The sequence below is a fragment of the Mesoplodon bidens genome (genome assembly GCF_964165515.1).
Source record: "Mesoplodon bidens genome assembly, chromosome: 18".
NCBI lineage: Eukaryota > Metazoa > Chordata > Mammalia > Artiodactyla > Ziphiidae > Mesoplodon > Mesoplodon bidens.
Genome location: NC_138175.1, coordinates 60,446,894 through 60,467,245, shown reverse-complemented (window position 1 = coordinate 60,467,245; position 20,352 = coordinate 60,446,894). Strand labels below are relative to the sequence as shown.

At 48.9% G+C, this 20,352-nt stretch overlaps 1 protein-coding gene across 5 annotated transcripts; it reads right to left on the bottom strand.

Annotated features, from left to right (window-relative positions):
- Positions 1-97: 97 nt before the first annotated feature.
- Positions 98-17,971, bottom strand: ZNF584 (zinc finger protein 584). Of its 5 annotated transcripts, none has more exons than XM_081217697.1 (5): positions 17,611-17,971; positions 16,852-17,044; positions 8,944-13,868; positions 7,943-8,069; positions 98-2,476 (listed from the first exon to the last, which is right to left on the bottom strand). In XM_081217697.1, exons 3-5 carry the CDS (start codon positions 8,959-8,961, stop codon positions 1,473-1,475), a joined length of 1,149 nt encoding a protein of 382 aa, XP_081073823.1. In that variant the 5' UTR covers positions 8,962-13,868; positions 16,852-17,044; positions 17,611-17,971; the 3' UTR covers positions 98-1,472. The 5 variants fall into 5 exon arrangements, 4 of the variants coding, with proteins under 4 accessions (XP_081073823.1, XP_081073824.1, XP_081073825.1 ...); XM_081217698.1 differs by having other exon boundaries at positions 16,852-17,041; XR_014013848.1 differs by lacking the exon at positions 16,852-17,044 and having other exon boundaries at positions 106-156; positions 479-2,476.
- Positions 17,972-20,352: the final 2,381 nt, after the last annotated feature.

The following is a 20,352-nucleotide window of genomic DNA, read 5'->3' as shown; positions in this document are numbered from 1 at the left end:
CAGTTTCCAAAATTTTAAACATAGATCTGGATCCATATGTCGATTCAACCACTTCTTTCCCTGGAGCCCTGGGACAGCGGCAGCAAGAACAGCTGAAGCCATGGTGTGCAGAGACATCAGGAACGCCAGCTGGGTCACAGAAGCCACATCCTAGGACTACAGAATCTTCTTTAAGGCCCAGGGTGATGGCCATGAGGTGAACATGCCCGGAAAGGCTCTGAGAATCCAGGAAACCTGTAGATTATTTGCTGACAGTGACCTTAGACACACGGAACAGGTATGCAATTCCTGAGAAATTCTGCATGCTGCATCCTGTGAAACCATGGTTCCTGCAACATGTGTGGGTGCCTCTTTAGAACCAGCTCAAACCCTCTCATTTACCAGACTCTCCACTCCACGTGACCTCACTCAGTGCTTCCGTGTCCACTTACTCTTTCCAACAGGCCCCTGTAGGACTTATGGCCAGTCTAGAACTTACCTCCACGTTCTCGATTTCAGAGGGCGTGGCTTCTGAGCTGATTCTGGAAACAACTTCTTCTGACCAATGCTGGAGATTGCAGAACATTCCCTGGGAACAAGGAACCCAGGTGCTTGTCCCTAGTCACACGGGGATATTATACCAACCACTCCATTCTTCAGGTGACCTCTGAATCCTCAAGTAAACCTGACATCCAGGCTGAAGATTTATCCACAAAGCCCTTCAATATTTCCCTGGAGGTCTCAGGCACCAGTGCAAATTAGGCCAACCTTGACTGGAGCTGTCCTCTGCCATCCTGCTGTCCCCACTGAGGCAGACAAAAGTCAGGGACCCCCACAGAAACCGTTCCCTCTATCCGTGAGCCCAATTTTGTTCTCAATCCTTCCACACACAGATCCCAAAGATTAAGGGTGGTTTAAACAAAAAGGCCTTTATTACCAGACATTCCAGAGCAGTGTGAGCCAGTTCCAGGGTTGGATAAATGCACGACAGGGACCAAATGGAGTGTCAACAGTGTCCATGAAAATGGTTAACCTTCCCTGGAAGGCCCCAGCAGACACTGCTCAGCTACTCTTGGCCAGAACTAGGTCATGTGCACACCTAAACCAGTTGGAGGGGGAGAGAATAAGACCCGTTATGGGCTCCACCACTCATGATTCTCTCCTTTATCAAGTGGGGAACACAGAGGTCAGCTTCCCTGAGCACACACAGTGGCTGATGCACACCACGGGGACCTGCCAGGTGGTAGAAGTGGGATGGCTTCTGTCACAGAAACTGGCAGTGACTCAACACTGCCAACAGCCTGGGCAGGTGAGAGTGCAACACAGCTCCTGAATGCTTCCCACGTACCTGGCACCAGCCCAGTGTGGGTGCTGGGGTGTGACATGTTTAGCTTTCAAATGGCTACTCTCCTCAATCTCCTTTCTGGAGTGAGACCTTTCATGTTGAACAAGGTGCCAGCCACGGCTAAAGGTTTTCCTACATCCCCGTCCTCCTATGGCCTTTCTTCAGTGTGGACTTTCTTGTGCTGAAGGAGGGTAGAACTATGTTTAAAGGCTTTCCCACATTCTGTACATTCATAAGCCCTCTTTTCAGTGTGGAACTGCTGGTGCCGATTCCGGTAGGACCTGGTAGTGAAGGTTTTCCCACACAGGCTGCACTCATAGGGACGTTCTCCAGTGTGGACTTTCCAGTGCTGATACAGCCCAGATCGAGTCACGTAAGTTTTCCCACATTCACTGCACTCATAGGGCCTCTCTCCAGTGTGAACTCTCTGGTGAAGAATGAAGCTATGGTTGTATTTGAAGAATTTCCCACATTCCCTGCACTCATAGGGCCTTTCTCCAATGTGAACATTCCGGTGCCGAATGAGAGTAGACAGAACGCTGAAGGACTTCCCACACTCGCTGCACTGGTAAGGCCTCTCTCCAGTGTGAATTCTCTGGTGCAGAACAAGTGAATCTTTGCGGTTGAAGGTTTTCCCGCACTCACCACACTTGAAAGGTTTTATGCCAGTATGAACCTTCTGATGCTTCCTCAGTTTAGATGGGTAACTGAAGGCCTTCCCACACTCACTACACACATGGGATGTTTCTCCAGTGTGAGTTTTTCGGTGATGAACCAGGGTTGAGCTCTCCGTGGGGGCATTTCCACCTGCTGGGCACCTCAAGGGTCTCTCTTTGGCGTGAGTGATCAGGTGGTCGAGGAGTGCGAAGGCCTTCAGGAAGGCTTGCCCGCAGTCGCTGCACTTGAAGGGTTTCTGTGTGTCGTGGGCTCCCTGCTGTTGCTGGCGAGTGGAGCTGGGTGGGAAGGCCTTGCGCTCGGTGCTTCTGTGTGGTGTCCCCTCTCTGTGGGTGGCCTGGGGCTGGAGGACGCCTAAGGTGGGAGGGATGTCCTTCCCAGACACCCCACACAGAAAGGGGTTCTCTGACAGGTGGACTCTGTGGCTCTTCACCTGCTCAGGAGGGGCTTCCTCATCCCGCAGTCTACACAGAAAACCTGAGACAGAAGAGTCAGTCACTGAGAGCTGGCTTAGACGGAAGAGGCACCTTCATCACCAGTGCATGTCGGACACACCCATAAAGGAGTCCACAGAATTGCCAGAAGGTTGCAAGGAAAGGTCTGGACGAGGAAGGGCTGGCCCAGTGGAACAGGGCTCTGCCAGAGCCCAGAATAGGGGAGACCTCAACAGGGACCAGGACACAAAGATGGGAGCAGTGCAGGGAAGGGATTCAGGGCCTCCAAGTCACTCCTGTGCAAAGGGTATTGGCAGGGCCTTAGCTGCTGGGGACAGCAAGCACTGTGAAGAGGCTGTGTCTACTCCAACGAAAACATGACTATGACACAGTAGCTGGTGCTCAAGTATTACTGAAGGATATGTACGCATCTCAAATCACACACACAGGAAGTCACAGTTGACAGCTCTGCACTGGCACAGAGGAGAGGAAATGACAAGACACAGAGGCCAGAGAGGTGGGTCATCCAGAGCCATGGTAGAAATAGCAAGACCACACAGTAAGTCCACAAGAGGGGAGAGGAAAGGTGGGAATAAGGTGTGGTCACTGGCCCTAGCACCAAAATGCCAGTGTACTCAGATACCCATCACTGCAACCAAGGCACCCCCTAGCCCCATTCACCAAGACCAGGACCCATCCTGGCCTCTGCTCTGCTGACCACAGTCATATCCACCACGTTGGGCACCCAGGGCTCTTCCTCACCCTTCATTTGGGCCACCTCACCCTTCATAGGGACCTCAAAGGTGCAAAGCCTAGGAGGTAGAAAGGTAATAAGATGCCAGCCCAAATCAAGGCTGTCCCTACACATACCACAGGACGCTCATGTCACCATGGCAACCAGGAAGGAAACCAAGTATTAGAACATGAACCTCTTCTGTACATTTTTTTTAAAAAATTGTCAGAGAAGCAATTGTAATGTTCATTTTTTAAAATTTATTTTTTAAGTTGAAATATAGTTGATTTACAATGTTGTATTAGTTTCCGGTGTACAGCAAAGTGATTCAGTTATATAAATATACATATATATTCTTTTCCATTATAGATCATTACAAGATACTGAATATAATTCCCTGTGCTATACAGTAGATCCTTGTTGGAACCTCTTCTGTACATTTAAAAATTTGTTAAGAAGGTAGATGTCTGGTTTATTTGCTTTACCACAATTTTTTTAAAAAGAGCCTCCTGTGAAGCAAAACTGACATAACTAAAGAAAGAAATAGACAAACAATAATATTTAGAGACTTCAATTTCTAACTTTCATATATGGATAGAACCACTAGGCGGAAAATGAACAAGGATATAACACATGAATAACACTAAAAATCAACTAGACCTCCAAGACATCTATAGAACATGCCACCTAACAACAGCAGAATACATATTCTCCTCCATTCTCACATGCACATGGAACATTCTCCAGAATAGACCATTTGCTAGGATATAAAACAAGACTCAGTAGACTTCAGACGATTGAAATCATACAAAGAATGTTCTCTAACTACAAATGAATTAAAACATAAATCAACAACAGAAGGAAATTTGGGAAACTCATAAGTTTTTAAAAATTCATTCCCAGGGCTTCCCTGGTGGCGCAGTGGTTGAGAGTCCGCCTGCCGATGCAGGGGACACGGGTTCGTGCCCCTATCCCGGAAGATCCCACATGCCGCGCAGCGGCTGGGCCCGCGAGCCATGGCCGCGGAGCCTGTGTGTCCGGAGCCTGTGCTCCGCAACGGGAGAGGCCACAGCAGTGAGAGGCCCGCGTACAGCAAAAAAAAAAAAAAAAAAAAAAAATTTAAAAATTCATTCCCATTATGGTTTATTACAGGATATTGAATATAGTTCCCCTGTGCTATACAATAGGACCTTGTTGTTTATCCATTCTATATATAATGGTTTGCATCTGCTAGTCACAAACTCCCAATCCATCCCTCCCCTGCCCCCCGCTTTCCCTTGGCAACCACAAGTCTATTCTCTATGTCAGTGAGTCTGGGAAACTCACAAATTTATGGAATTTAAATTAAGTACTCCTAAATAACCACAAGGAAAGTTACAAAACATTTTGAGATGAAAGACAAAGAGAACACAACATACCAAAAGTTATTGGGAAAAGTATTGCTTAGAGGGAAAATTACAGAAACATCTCTGAGCTGTCTTATTCACAACACTTCTGACACCACACGCATGGGGGCTTTTCCACACCATTTCTCCAGCTCTCTGACACCAACTGGGTGTTCAAGGATTCAATTCAATTCTGACACCAACTACCCGGAATTAACATCAGATCCCACAGGTTATGGACGCAGTCCCATAGACTGCCCCCACTTCAGACATCAACGGAAAGTCCCAGGCCTCCTGTACTTTCTGACCAACTGACTATAAATCTGGGATTCTCACAATTATTGATTCCTCCTCAGGTTCAATGATTTGTTAGAACAGATCAGAGAACTCGGGAAAAGAGTTTGCTTACTATTACCAATTTATTTTAAAGGATACAACTCAGGAACAGCCCAATGGAAGAGATGAAAAGGTCAAGGTATGCCAGGGGTGGGGATTGAGGACATAGGGGGTAAGAAGTGTCCATGCCCTTGACGGCACCATTCTCCCAGCATCTCGCTGTGTCCACTAACCCAGAAACTCTCCAAACTGGTCATTTAGGAGTTTTTATGGATGTTTTATCACATAGGCATGATTGATTAAATCACTGGCCATTGATGACTGGCCCAATCTCCAGCCCCTCTCCCTTCCCCAAAGGTCAGGGTAGGGAGGTGGAGAGGAGGGGTTGGGAGTAGCTGAACATCCAACCTTACAATCATGCCTTGGTCTTGCTGGTGACCATCCCCCATCCTGAAACCATCTAGGGGTCCCCAGCCACCGTCAATCCATTAGCATACAAAAGACTCTCTTATCACTCCAGAGATTCCAAAGGTTTTAGGAGCTGCATGCCAAGGAACTGGGAACAAAGACAAAGTATATATTTCTAGTGTCACAACACACATATTAAAAAAAAGATCTCTATATGTGTAACTGAATCACTTTGTTGTACCCCTGAAACATTGTAAATCAACTACACTTCAATTAAAAATAAATTTAAATTTTTTTAAAAAGAATCTTCAACCGATATCCTGACTTTATACTTCAAGAAACAACAACAACAAAAAGCAACCCAAAACTAGAAGAAGGCAGGCAATAAAAAAGAGCAGAAATAAACCGACTGAAGAAGAAACAGAACAGCTGAATAGACTTAAAAAAAAAAAAAAGGGCTTCCCTGGTGGCGCAGTGGTTGAGAATCTGCCTGCCAATGCAGGGGACACGGGTTCGAGCCCTGGTCTGGGAAGATCCCACATGCCGCGGAGCAACTGGGCCCGTGAGCCACAACTACTGAGCCTGCACGTCTGGAGCCTGTGCTCCGCAACAAGAGAGGCCACGACAGTGAGAGGCCCCCGCACTGCTATGAAGAGTGGCCCCTGCTTGCCACAACTAGAGAAAGCCCTCGCACCGAAACGAAGACCCAACACACCAAAAATAAAAAAAAATAAAAAAAATAAAAAATTCCCTCATAGAAAAAAAAAAAAAAACCTAGGCTGAGATGGCTTCACAGATTAATAATAACACAGGAATAAGAATTAACATCAGGGGACTGCCTGGTGGTCCAGTGGTTAAGAATCCGCCTTCCAATGCAGGGGACTCGGGTTGGATCCCTCGATGGGGAACTAAGATGCCACATGCAGGGCATCTAAGCCCGGGAGCCACAACTACAGAGCCCACATGCTGCAACTACTGAGCCCATGTGCCACAACTAGAGAGCAGCTCACGTGCCACAACGAAAGATTCCACGTGCCACAACTAAGACCCGACGCACCCCAAAATAAATAAATATTTTTTTAAGAAAAGAATTAACACCAATATTTCACAAACTGTGCCAGAAAAAGAAGAGAAGGCAACATTTCCCAACTCATCCTCTGAAGCCAAAATTATCCTCATACTCAATCCAAATAAAGACATAACCAGAAAAGAAAACTACACCATTGATAACTCTTATGACTATAGAAAATCAATTACTGTAATATACTACGTTAACAGAATAAAGGACAAAAATCACATGGTCATTTCAATAGACATGGAAAAGCACTGCACAAAATCTAATGACTTTTCTCTACAAATGCCCTCAACAAACAAGAGAAGGGAACTTCCTCACCTGAAAAGGGCATATGCAACAAACCTACAACTAACATCATACTTATTAGTGAAAGACTGAACGCTTTTCCCATAAGATCTGGAACAAGACAAGGATGTCTACCCTTACAACTTATATTCAATAAAGTACTGAGGTTCTAGCCGACCAAGTCAGTTAAGCAAAGGAAGAAGTAAAAACATCTCTACTCACAGATGACATGACATTATATAGAGAGAAAATACCAAGGAATCCACCAAAAAGAATAACCATTAGAACTAATCAATGAGTTTAGCAAGGTTGCAGGATACAAGATCAGTATATAAAAATCAATTATATTTCTATACACTAGCAATGTACAATCTAAAATGAAATTAAGGGGCTTCCCTGGTGGCGCAGTGGTTGAGAGTCCGCCTGCCGATGCAGAGGACACGGGTTCGTGCCCCGGTCCGGGAAGATCCCACATGCCGCAGAGCGGCTGGGCTCATGAGCCATGGCCGCTGGGCCTGCACGTCTGGAGCCTGTGCTCCGCAACGGGAGAGGCCACAACAGTGAGAGGCCTGCGTACCGCAAAAAAATAAATAAATAAAAATTAAAAAATAAATAAATAAAATGAAATTAAGAAAGTAATTCCACTTAAAAGAGCATCAAAATGAATAAAATATTTAGAAATAAATTTAGCTTTGTACACTGACAACACTTCAAAAAAATACAGAGCTAAATAAATAGAAAGACATCCATGTTCATGGATTGAAATACATTAAGGTGACAATCCTGGGAATTTCCTGGTGGTCCAGTGGTTAGGACTCCACGCTTTCACTGCCGAGGGTGCAGGTTCAACCCCTGGTCGGGTAACTAAGATCCCACAAGCCACTCAGCGCGACAAAAAAAAAAAAAAAAAAAAGACGGCAATCCTGCCCAAATTGATCTACTGATTTAAATTCATGGCTCACACCTGGCCCAGGGAGGCCCCTATAAAACTTCTTTTGTTGGAAGAAGGCAAAACCCAGAGCAGAGAGGGCCCACAACTTCAGCAAAATCACGCGGCCAGAAAGAGGAAGAGCTAGATAGGATTTGTTAGGCAAACTGTAGACATCTGAACCCCAAGCCCTACTCCAGGAGCCTGTAGGGCAACAGGTGTTGCGACTGCCAACAGGGCTGCTCAGAGAGAGGCAGGGGAAGAGCACACGGCCTCTGTGGGCTTTAAGATACACAGAACTTCCCATGGATTAAAGGCAGAGGTGGTCAGTTTGCTGAGGGAAAGTGTGAGAGACTTACCCAGCGAGCCAATGAGTGCGAAGTTCTCCAGCATAACATCACGGTACAGGCTCCTTTGGGTCAAATTAAGGAGCCCCCACTCCTCTCGGGAGAAATACACAGCCACATCCTCAAAGGTCACCGGGGCCTGTAATGATGAATTCAACTGAGCCTTAGGGTCAATAGTGGGCAGAAAGCCAACCAAAATATGAACAGAGAGACACATCCATGCCCTTGACCTGTGTCTCAGGGTCCGGCCACATCTCTCACTGACATCATCTTTCCCTTTGAGCCCGCACCCCTCACAAACTATACCTCCCTCCTCCTAACACCCCTATCTCAAAGGATTCCCAGGGCCCCCAGTACCATTGATGCCTCTCTCTTCATGCTGCTACTAAATTCTGCATCCAGCCCACAACATCAGGCTGGTGACCAGAGAGATGCCATCTATGTACCCCGCCAAGCACTCAGGCCCCACCCTATTTCCTGCCAGCCAGTTCCCTCCGTGTCCCAGAGATCACCTTTCATAAGGAAAAATACCTATGTTCTCCTCTCTCTCTTAGGCCTGAGTACATCAGCCAAGGGCCCTCCAGTCTGTCCTCCTGCATGCCAGACACACAACTGTACCGCAGCATGGAACAACTCCACACCCTCACCACAGCCTCGCCAGTCCACCCCACTGGCAACTGCCGCGTTCCACGGGGCACGGTGGTGTGTGTCTCCAGTGCGCTACCACAGTGAGAATCTTCAATCCATCCTGCCTCGTCCACCCCACACCTCCAATGGCCCACAGCCGAGGACAACCCCCAGCTCTGCACAGAGGACCTCCTCATCCTTCAACCCTCAGCCGCCGGGATCCACACACGGAGCTCCGAGACCCCCGACCCTCCTCTTCTCTATCTCTGCATAGACTGTCCCTTCACCTGTCATAGCCTTCCTCACCTGTCACGGGCTCATTCAGAGTCCGGACCCGCTGGGTGGGGATCCGGGTGGTGAGAGCCTGGGGCGCACCTCCCACTCACCTGCGCCTCCTCTGCCATTGGAACCTGTGGGCGGAGAGTTTCAGCGGACGCAGCTGAGATCCGCACCCGCCACCCCGCCCAGCACGCTGGAGCTTCCGGCCGACCGAGGAAAATGTGCCCGAGGACTGGGAGCAGCCTCAGGACGTTCTCAGGGTACGACAGCGAGTCTCAGGAAAAGCGAGTCATGCCCGGGGGTCACGGCGCAAGCAAAGGCGTGGCGAGGGTCCTTGCGCTTCTCTCAGCCGGGGTGGTCCCTGCGGTGCGAGCGCTGCCCTCAAAAGTGTCCGCACCGACCACGAGCGGTGGCAAAATGGGTACCACAGGGCAACGCCGGAAGTCCCGCCCCGCCCCGCTCGTGCGCTTCCGTTAAGTCTGCGCCCGCGTCACCCGTGACCTCGTTCGGGGCGGGCGCGAAATGCATTTCCCCTAAGTGACGTCTCAGACTGCGTCCGTACCGACGTAGCCAATGACAGCCCAGGAGAAGGGCGTTTCCGGGAGAGCCTCGTGGGCGGGGCAGAGACTTCAGTGTCGGCTTTAGTCCCTTTGGACCCGCGCCGGGGCGGAGAGAAAGGGCTGCGGCAGCGGGGATGGCGTCCAGGAGGCTCCCCGGGCCCGCGGCCAGCGGAGTGGGCGAGGCGCGAGAGTCGAGGAGGTCCCACCACGCCCTGTACCCGCGGTGACCGAGCCGAGGTGACCCCGGCCGTAGAGAGGTGCAACTGAAATGCACTCATTTCAAGTGCAAAGTTTGATGAGGTTGGAAAAATAAATACACCCATTAATTAGATTCGAGTCACTCTCTGGAGTTATCTCCTTAGCCCAATACAGCTTTGTCCCACCCACCTCCATTATGCTGTTATTGGCAAATATATTTGTTTGTTATAGGCCAAACAGTACAATTATACTGGTTTTATACAGTTGCTTTTAAAATAAGAAATATGAATTTACGCTGTCTTTCATACACATGTCAATCATTACAGTATCATACAGAATAGTTTTGCTGCATGAAAAATCCTCTCTGCTCCATCTATTTACCCCTCCCTCCCCCTGAGTCCCTGGCAACCACTATTTTACTGTCTCTATAGTCTGGTCTTTCCCAGAAAGTCATAAAGTTGGAATCATACAGTATGTACCTTTTTCAGACTGACTTTTTGACTTAGGAATACACATTTAGATTCCTCCATGCCTTTTTGTGGCTAGATAGCTCAGTTCTTTTTATTGCTAAATAATATTCCATTGTATGAATGTACCAGTTTCTTTATTCATTTATCTATCGAAAGGCATCTCAGTTTGATTCCAGTTCTAAGCAATTATGAATAAACCTGCTATAAACATTCCTGTTCTAGTGTCTGTATGGACATGTTTTCAACACATTTATATAAATACCTAGGAGTGTGATTGATGGATCATATGATAGGACTGTATTTAAGTTTGTATGAAACTGCCAATTGTCTTCCTAAGTGGTTATATCATTTTGCATTCTTACCAGCAGTGAGTGAGAGTTCTGGTTCCTCCTGTTGTCAGTATTTTGGATTTTAGCCATTCTAATAGGTATGTAGTGATACTGTTTAAATTTGCAATTCCTTAAAGACATATGATGTTGAGAGTATTTTCATCTGCTTATCTCTGCCATCTGTGTATCTTCTTTGGTGAGGTGTCTGTTCAGATCTTTTGCTTTTTTTTTTTGGCCATGCTACGTGGCATGCGGGATCTTAGTTCCCCTACCAGGGATCGAACCCATGCCCCCTGCAGTGGAAGTGCAGAATCTTAACCACTGGACCGCCAAGGAAGTCCGCATTATCCTTTAAAAAATTGACTTCGTATTCTTGAGTTTTAAGAGGCTTTGGTTTTTTGTGGGGTTTTTTTGGTGCATTTTGGATAAAAGTCCTTTATCAGATTTATGTTTTGCAAATATTTTCCCCTAGTCTGTGGCTTGTCTTTTCATTCTCTTTCATGGTATCTTTCACAGAGCAGAACTTTTAATTTTAGATAAGTCCAACTGAATTTTTTTCTTCATGGATCATGCTTTTTGTGTTGTATCCAAAAGTCATCTCAATGCCAAACTCAAAGTCACCTAGATTTTTTTCCCATGTTATCTTCTAGAAGTTGTATAGTTGTACACATTTAACTCTATGATCTTTTTTGAGCTCTGGGTCCAACATGTAGCCTTGACATTCTGGCCACAAGATCTGGCCCACAGAGCTCTTCATTCTTTCTAAGGAGATCTTGGGCAGCAAGACAAATGAGACCAAACCTGAACTTAGACCTGCTCACTACCATCATGCTGTCCCCTCTGAAGCGATGTCAAGATTTCCCATAAAAGGCCCTCACTCCCCTTCAGGCCAGCACTGCCCAACTCTGTTCTCAGTCCATTCCACACAATGAACAGAAACCTCAGGATTAAAGGTGGTTTAAACCATTTGTCATCACACAATCCAGGGGAGCATGAGGCAGACAGTTCCTGGGTTGGAAGAATTCAAGGCCAGACAGATCTCATATGGGCATCATGTGTGGGGTGAAAAACAACCATGAAGAAGAGAGACCTTCTCTAAACCCAGAGCAGACCCCAGCTCAGATCTTCTTGGACTAGGGTGGGTCATGTCTGTGCCTAAACTATCAGTGAGGAGGCCAAGAAGCCCACTAAAGGGTTCACACCACTCATGATTCACTCCAGGGGGACTTCCCTGGCGGTCCAGTGGTTAGGACTCTGCACTTCCACTGCAGGAGGCATGGGTCTGATCCCTGGTTGGGGAACTAAGATCCTGTATGCCACGTGGTGCAGTCCCACTACCCCCCCGACAAAAAAAAGATTCCCTCTAGGAAAGGAGAGCACTGAGGTCTTCCTTCCTTGGGCATGCTGGGTGACTGATGCTCACTGTGGCAGCTGGTAGAGGGTATATGACTTCTACCAGAGGCCCTGGCCCAGGGATGGTCAGAAAGTGCAATGTAGCTCTGGAAAAATGTCCACATACCCAGTACTCACAGGGAATCTCCTCAGTAGGATAGGACTGTTAGAACATAAGAGCATAGTAGTCAGAATTCTAAGATGGCTCCCAAGATTCTTCCATTCTAATCCATGAAATTGAATATGACGGATTTTACTACCATAATTAGGTTGTTACGTGGCACAGATGACATTCAGAAAGAGAGATTATCCAGGTGGGCCTGATCTAATCACATGGGCCCTTTAAAAGCAGAGAATTTTCTCCAGTTGTCGGCAGGCGAGGGAGTCAGAGATTCGAAGTATGGAAGGGATTTGATCCACTCTTACTGGCTTGAAGATGGAGGGTCCCACGTGTCAGGGAAAGTAGGTGGCATATAGGAGCTGAAAGTGTTCCTCAGCTAACAACCAGCAAGGAAACAGAGACTACAGTCCTACGACAGCAAGGAAGTGAATTCTGCCAACAAGAATGAGCTTGAAAGTGTATTTTTTTCCCAGAACCTCCAGAGGAGAACTCAGTCTAGCCAGCACCTTCATCTCAGCAGGAGCAAAGAACTTAGCCACGTTGTGCCAGAATTCTGACCTCAGAACTGAGTTAACAAATGGGTGTTTTGGTAATTGTGGTAATTTGTTAATAACAATAGAAAATACAGTAATAGCACAAAGTTGAACAGAAGTTGGCTCCCTCGAAAAGTCTACACCCTCAACCTTCTCTGCTGTGAGGCTGAACAAGGTGACTGACATGGCTAAAGGCTCTCCCGCAGTCATTGTACTCCTAAGGCCTTTCTCCATCATAAACTTTCTGATGTTGAATAAGGGTGGAGCTGCAACTGAAGGCTCTCCCACACTGGCTGCACTAAAGAGGATTTTCTGTGGTGTGAAAACTTGCATGTAGAACAAGTTTGGTGCTTTGGTGGAAAGGTCTTCCACATCCACTGTACTCGTAAGTCCTTTCTTGCGTTGTGAATTTTCTGGTGTGGAATGAGGATGGAACTATATCTGAAGGCTTTCCTACAATTTCTGGTGTTAAGTTGGGAGATGCAGCTAAAAGCTCTCAGACACGTGCTGCACATATGAGGCCTTTCTGTACTGAGAACTTTCTGCTACCAAATACACGTGGATATTTCAACGTAGACTTTCCCACATTGGTGGCAATCTTATGGCCTTTCTCTCACAGGAACCTTCTGGTGCCAACTGAGTGAAGAGATCATGCTGTAGGGTTGCCCACATTCAGTGTGTTCATAAGGCCTTGCTCCAGTGTGAGCTCGCTGGTGCTGAATGAGGTTGGAGTTTTGGCTAAAGAACTTCCCACATTCAGTGCACTTATAGGGCCTTTCCCCAGTATGAACTTTCTGGTGCTGAATAAGGGTAGATGGAAAGCTGAAGTCTTTCCCACATTCACTACACTCATAAGGCCTTTCCCCTGTATGAATTCTCTGGTGCTGAACAAGTGTAGATTTGTGGCTGAATGTTTTCCCATGTTCACTGCACTTGTAACGTCTTGTTTCACTATGAACTTCCTGATGTGTGCTCCATTTGCTTGGATGACTGAAGGCATTCCCATACTCCTTACACATGAAGGATGTTTCTACAGTGTGAATTTTTCTCTAAGAGTTGATTTCTCCTCGAAGGCATTTGCACCTGTTGGGTGCCTATGGGAACTCAATTCACTGCGAGTTCTTAGGCAGTTGACAAGGGCAGAGCTCTTTAGGAAAAGATTTCTCACACTTGCTTCATTTGCAGGGCTTCTGTCCCGTGTGGACTCCTGGGTGCTGCCTGAGACTGGAGCTGTGAGGGAAGGAAGCTCTCTCCGTGCTCCTCTGTGGCTTCCCCATACTGGGAATAGCCCATTGTGGGATAAGGTCCAAAGTGGCCTCGAAATCTGTGCCACACTCTCCACACGTGGAGGGCTGTGCTTATGGGTGGGCCCTGCAGCTCTTCACCTGCTCAAGGGAGTCCTCCTCATCTTCCACTCCACACAGACAACCTGAAAGCACAGAAATGTCAGCTAACAGAGTGTTGCATTGGAGGGGGAGGCCCCTTCATCACCAGTGCCTGTCAGCACACTCAGGAAGGAGTCCATGGGATTGCTGAAGGGTCCTCGGGGGAAGGGTCTGGATAGGGCCAGGGCCCAGCCAGACGATACAATGTGAAAGACCTCAACACAGATGAGGAAACAAAGATAGGGAGTATTGTGAAGAGGAGGGTGTCTGGTGACATGAAAAAACAACTGCAACAGAGTGGCTGGTATTCAAGTGTGACACAGAAGGATATGTGCATGACTCATGTCATGTGTAGAGAAGGTCAGTGCTGGACAGCTCTGCGTAGGCTCTGGGCTGGCCATCACTTTACTGTCTCTCAGCTCCAAACACCCATTTGCCTGCTTTGTGAAAATGGACCTGGACTTCTGAAATATTTTCCTTTTGCCAGCTTGCATGATGTTAAGTTTTATCAGTAGAGGGCACTGGAAATAAATTGCAGGATGAACAGGGTTCTGCTTCCCGCCTGCTGTGTGCTCCGCTGGCATCCTGCTGCAGCCTCTGCAACATCTCCAGGGGCTCTCACAGCCTCTCTAGCACCCAGCCCCTGTCCTCATTACTCCAAGCCCCTGGTGTAGTTCACAGTTCTCTGCCATGGTATAGTCCACAGAGATCTTGCTCATCTTGGCATTACATAAACCTCACATTGGTCCACTTTACTGATGACATTAGGCTGAGTGACTCTAATGAGCAATTACTTTAGATAGCTTAGTAAGACATATGCAAACAAGAGGGTGGGAAACGAAACCTACAAAAAGTCAGGGGCCTGCCACCTGAGTGAAGCTCCTATGAGTTCAACAGCCCAAGTTGATTGCTGCATCTCACACCATCTATCACCAAAAAAGAGGCACAACTGTTGGTAGGCCCTTTTGGATTTTGGAGGCAACCTATACCACATTTGAATCTACTACTTTGAACCATATACCAAGTCAGCCAATAGGCTTCCTGTTTTATGTACTTATTTTTTTAATAAATTTATTTGTTTATTCATTTATTTAATTTTTGGCTGCATTGGGTCTTCACTGCTGCACGCGGGTTTTCTCTAGTTGCAGTGAGCAGGGGCTACTCTTTGTACTCTTTGTGGTGCGTGGGCTTCAGTAGTGTGGCATATGGGCTTCGGTAGTTGTGGCACGTGGGCTCACTAGTCGTGGCTCACAGGCTCTGGAGCGCAGGCTCAGTAGTTGTGGCGCACGGGCTTAGTTGCTCCGCAGCATGTGGGATCTTCCCAAACCAGGGCTCAAACCCATGTCCCCTGCATTGGCAGGCGGGTTCTTAACCACAACCACCAGGGATGCCCCTTTACTTTTTTTTTTTTTTTTTTTTTTGCGGTACGCGGGCCTCTCACTGTTGTGGCCTTTCCTGTTGCGGAGCACAGGCTCCAGACGTGCAGGCTCAGCGGCCATAGCTCACGAGCCCAGCCGCTCCGTGGCATGCGGGATCCTCCCGGACCGGGGCACGAACCCGTATCCCCTGCATCGGCAGGCGGACTTCCAACCACTGTGCCACCAGGGAGGCCCTTTACTTATTTTTTTAAATATTCATTTATTTGACTGCACCGGGTCTTAGTTGCACAGCCACATCCTCAAACGTCACCAGACCCTAAAATGATGGCCTCAGCTGATCCCTGGGGTCCATGAGTGAGCAGAAATACCAACCAAAATATGGAGAGATGGTCACATCCAGGCCCTTGACCTGGAAGGGTCCTGTCATATCTTCCGCTGACATCCTACTTCTCGAGGCCCAAACCACCAGCAACCCCCCCATACACATCCTGATACCACCTTCTTCCCCAGAACCTTACCTCACAGGGGATACCAAGGTCTCAGTGTCATTGGTGCCTCTCTCCTCATGTTACTATTTGGCTCTGCATCTGGCCCACAGCAACAACAGGCAGATGACCAGATGGGTGCCATCTATGCTCCGGTCCAGGCACACAGGCCTCACCCTTTCTGCTGCCAGCCAATTCCCTCTGTGTCCCCCAATCACACCTCTCAGATGCAACCAAACCTAAGATCACCATTCTCCCTTGGGGCCAAGTGCCTGCTCCCAGGGCCCTTTGGTTTGCCCTCCTGCCCGCCAGGCATATAAACTCTCTGTACTTGGCACGCTCATAACCACACCTCCCAGCACAACCTCACCAGTTCACCCCCTTGGCAACTCCCTGGCCTCCCCACATGCCACTCTCCATGTGGTGTCCAGAGAGTGCTAGGCATGGCAACCACGGTCCTATCCTGCCCAGTGCTTCCCACACCTCCCAGGGCCCACTGCCACAGGCATCCTCCAGCCCTGCATCGAAGACCTCCCCAACTGGCCCTGTTTCTAGTCAACACTCAGCCACCCAGAACTACAACTGGATCTCTGAGACCCCCGCCTTCCTTCACCTCTGCCCTTGTACAGGCTGTCCCCTCACCTCCTGAGGCACAGCCCCCGGGCCTTAGTCCCTGCCTGTCTGCCAGGTGACCCCACCTGCCGCTGAATCTGAAGCCCTGCATGAAAAGTCCCAGGCCCCAAAGACGGCACATATAAAAACCTGGCAAGCCCACAGAAGGGCAGATCGGCCCAACCCCAGACCCCACAGACCCCCTATCTCCACCACCACCATGCCACAGGCTGCATGCAAGGTCCACTTGCCCCGCAGCAGCCTTGGCCCCCTGTCACTCCCGCTCTGCATTCTCCTCCTGACATAGGCCCAGCCTTCAGGACAGCCTTAGTGACGCCTACCACCACCTTCACACTGCCTATGCAGGACATCCTCAGGTCCCAGCCTCCCCTCCTCCACCCTGTCGTGGCATTCATCACCCTCCTTCATCCATCACACACTGATCCTAGTCCACTCTCCAGCCCCACCCTTTGGATGTTCCCAGCCAGGACCCTGCAGAATTCCACGGCTACATGTCCAGGTGCCTACCCAGTGCCTCTATTCGGGAGTACCTGGATTTATCATGCTTAATGTCTCCAAAGCCATGCTGCAGATCTTCTCCCTGGAAACTGCTCCACACACCAACTTCCTCATCTCAGATGATGAACCTTCCATTCGTCAAGCCACCGAGTTCAAACGCCTAGGCTCGTCCGTGAGGGCTCACTGTCTCTCTCTGCCGCGCATCAGGACACTGCGCTGGTCCTACTGAAATAACAGATCCAGAGTCCAAGCACCTCTGTCCCCTCCACGGCCACCACCTTGGTGCAGCCACCCATCCCCAGTGGCCTCCTCGTGGGCGTTCTTCAGGCACAGTCTGTTCTCCCCTCCACCGCCAGAGGGAGCCTGCTAACACCTGAGTCACATCACCTCCCGCTGCTCTAAACCTCCCACTGCTCCCAGCGCCCTCAGGACAGAAGCCTGGACTCATTCCACGCCTGGCTCCTGCCCCCTGCTCACTGGCCTCACCAGACGTAAGTGAGATCTACGGTTCCGGGAACACTCCCAGCTCAGCTTCATTGCCAAGTATTTGCACATGCTCGTTTCTGTGTCTTTAACACTTTCCATGTCATATCCCGTTGACTGCCAGAAATGGGAACCCTTCTGCGTAACCCCCGACTGGATTCAGGATTCTGGGCCAGATGCGACTCCCCCAAAGCCCGAGAAACTAGGGCAAGGAGGTGACGGGGAAGGAGGAGGAGTCTCAGGGGACCAACATCCGCTGAATGGAGTCCGAGCTTGTGAGAGAAGGCCACGGGGCACCCTCCACTCACCTGCGCCAGGTCCATCATCACCGCCGCCGTCGGACACAGAAAGAAAGGCGGAGACCCCTGACGAGGGATGGGTGGCCGCGGGCTGACCGTGGCAGTCCGGGCCTCAGTCCCCGACCCCTCCTGTGTAAAATGCCCACAAGGCCCAGGGGGACAGAGGGGGGTGTGCAGCCCCGCCGGACACCTCCGTGCGAGGCAGCCCGTCCCACAGCTGGGACAGAGCGCCTAAGGAAAGGCCTCTCCCTACCGCTGAAACCTCCACAGAACTCAGCCTAGCCGGCGCGCGAGCCCTGCGGCGGGAACTACGTTACCCAGAAGACACTGCGCCTACGTCCCGGCGCTGGCCAATGAGAGCCCAGGAGATGGGCGTTTCTGGGAGGGTGGATGGGCGGGACTTCCCCCGCTTATTTGGGCAGACCGTTATTTGGGCAGAAACAGCTGGTAGTCGGGCAGGGGTTGACGTCCAGGAGGCTCCCTGAGCCCGCAGGGACCGCACGAGAGTCGGGTTGGTCCCACCACGCCCTGTGCGCACTGTGACCGCGGCGAAAGTCCTGCCTCCTCGAGCCCCGGAGTCCCTGGCCGTAGTGGGCCGCACCGCGCGGGGGCGTCCCCTCCCCCTTCCCGGGGTCAATGCAAAAGCCGGTCGGTGCCCGCAGCCGCCGTGGATTCGTCGCTTTTGACGTTGAGCAGCTGGGGACCAGGGGCCAGGAGACTCGGCAGGAGGAGGAGGTGTCGGGAAGATCAGTGGTTGGACGTGCGCAGAGGTGTGGATGTCCCAGAGCCTGTGCAGCACTGCTCAGTGCGTACCTGTCTCCAGCAGCTGGGACCTCAACAATCCCTTTTGCAGAACCTCATGAGAACGGACGCTGAAAACTCGCCCTATGCATGCACGGCTTACAGAAAGGCCTTCGGGGAGAAGCAACCCTTCTTTACCACTGAGGAATTCACGATGGGGCAAAATCCCGTGTGTGTAAGGCGTGTGGAAAGGTATCAGTCATATCTCCGACCTCTGAAGTCTGCAGCAGCAAGTTCAACACCAGAGAGAAGTTCTACTCGGGCAACCACTGCGGAAAGCCTTCAGTCAAAAATGCCCTACAGGACTTCCCTGGTGGCGCAGTGGTTAGGAATCCTCCTGCGAACGCAGGGCACACGGGTTCGAGCCCTGGTCCAGGAACATCCCACCTACCTCTGAGCAACGAAGCCCCTGTGCCACAACTACTGAGCCTGCGCTCTAGAGCCCAGGAGCCACAACTAACGCAGCCAAATAAATAAACTTATATATATATTTAAAAATGCCCTGCATACCTTTTCTTGTAGGAGCTCATAAAGCTGTCACCTTGCGAGTGCAGCCAAACTACAAAACTATAATTTTGTGTTTTCTAGAATTCATATGTGGGGGTCTTACAGGTTATCATTTTTTTTTTCGTGGCTTCTTTCACTTACCTGCATGCTTTTCAGATTTTTTCCCCATAGTGTTGCACATAGATCATTAATTTTTTGCTTCTGATGGACTTAACGGATTTCATTTTATGGATGCACCACATTGTGTTTATCCACCCTGGTAATGGGATATTGGAGTTGTTTCTACTTTTTATTTATTTTGCATAAAGTTGCTATGAATATTTGCATATAAGCCTGTGAACACAGTTTTCATTTCACTTGAGTAAACACCTAGGAGTGGGATGAAATCAGTATTTAAATGTGGACACAATTAGTTTCTTAAATCCGTAAGCTTTACTCATTCCACCTGTAATTATTTAGAAATTTGGATTGCTTCATGTTTTAAAATGCTAACTGACAAATCCATGTTAGTAAGTTGGGCATGAAATAAGAAAAGTAACATCTTCCTCTGCACACACAACAGTCCTGTATCCCCGGGTTCAAACCCCAACCCAAGCATAATTTCACTGGGGACAGGAGTCACGTGGGGCAGGCAGTTGGACCTCTGTGAACTCTGGTGTCCTCACCTACAATATAGAGATAGTAGCAAGTACTGCACATTTTGAGTTCTGCTCGATGTCCTTTACCCATATCAACTTGAGTCTCTCAAACACCAAGAAAGCATGTGCCATTATCAGCCCCATTTTTATTTATTTATTTTTGGCCACGCTATGCGTGGCTTGTGGGATCTTAGTTCCCAGCCAGGGATCAAACCCGTGCTCCCTGCAATGGAAGCACAAAGGCCTAACCACTGGACTGCCAGGGAATTCTCTATTGGCCCCATTTTTAAATTAAGGAAGCTGAAGCACAAAAAGCTTACATTATTTGTCCAAGAGCACAGAGCTTATTATTAGCTGGGGTGGGATGTGAACCCACATAGTTTCGCTCTGGAGTCTACGTCCTTATCTTCTTCACAACCTCTAGGACTTACCTGTGGAGGTGTTATGAGCTTCAAATAAAAGGTATGACAGGCAAACCATAGTGCTTGGAATTCAGTGAACTCTCAATAAGTGTTATTACTTCATTAACACTATGGTTATTAACACATTATTATTACTGGAAGATGGGTGCTGGTGAAATTTTGCACTGAACTAGAAGCCTCTCCCACATGCCCCACATATGTATGGTTCCTACCCAAGGATTATTTCTTAATGCTCAGCTAAGTGTAAGTCTTTAAGACTGAACCACACGTTTTAAAGAAAGGCAGTAAAAGCACACTGAATCAAGATGAATGGGAAAACATCCTAATAAACACATTTTAGATTAAAAAAAAAGACTGGACTACATGTGTCACAGGGGTGGTCT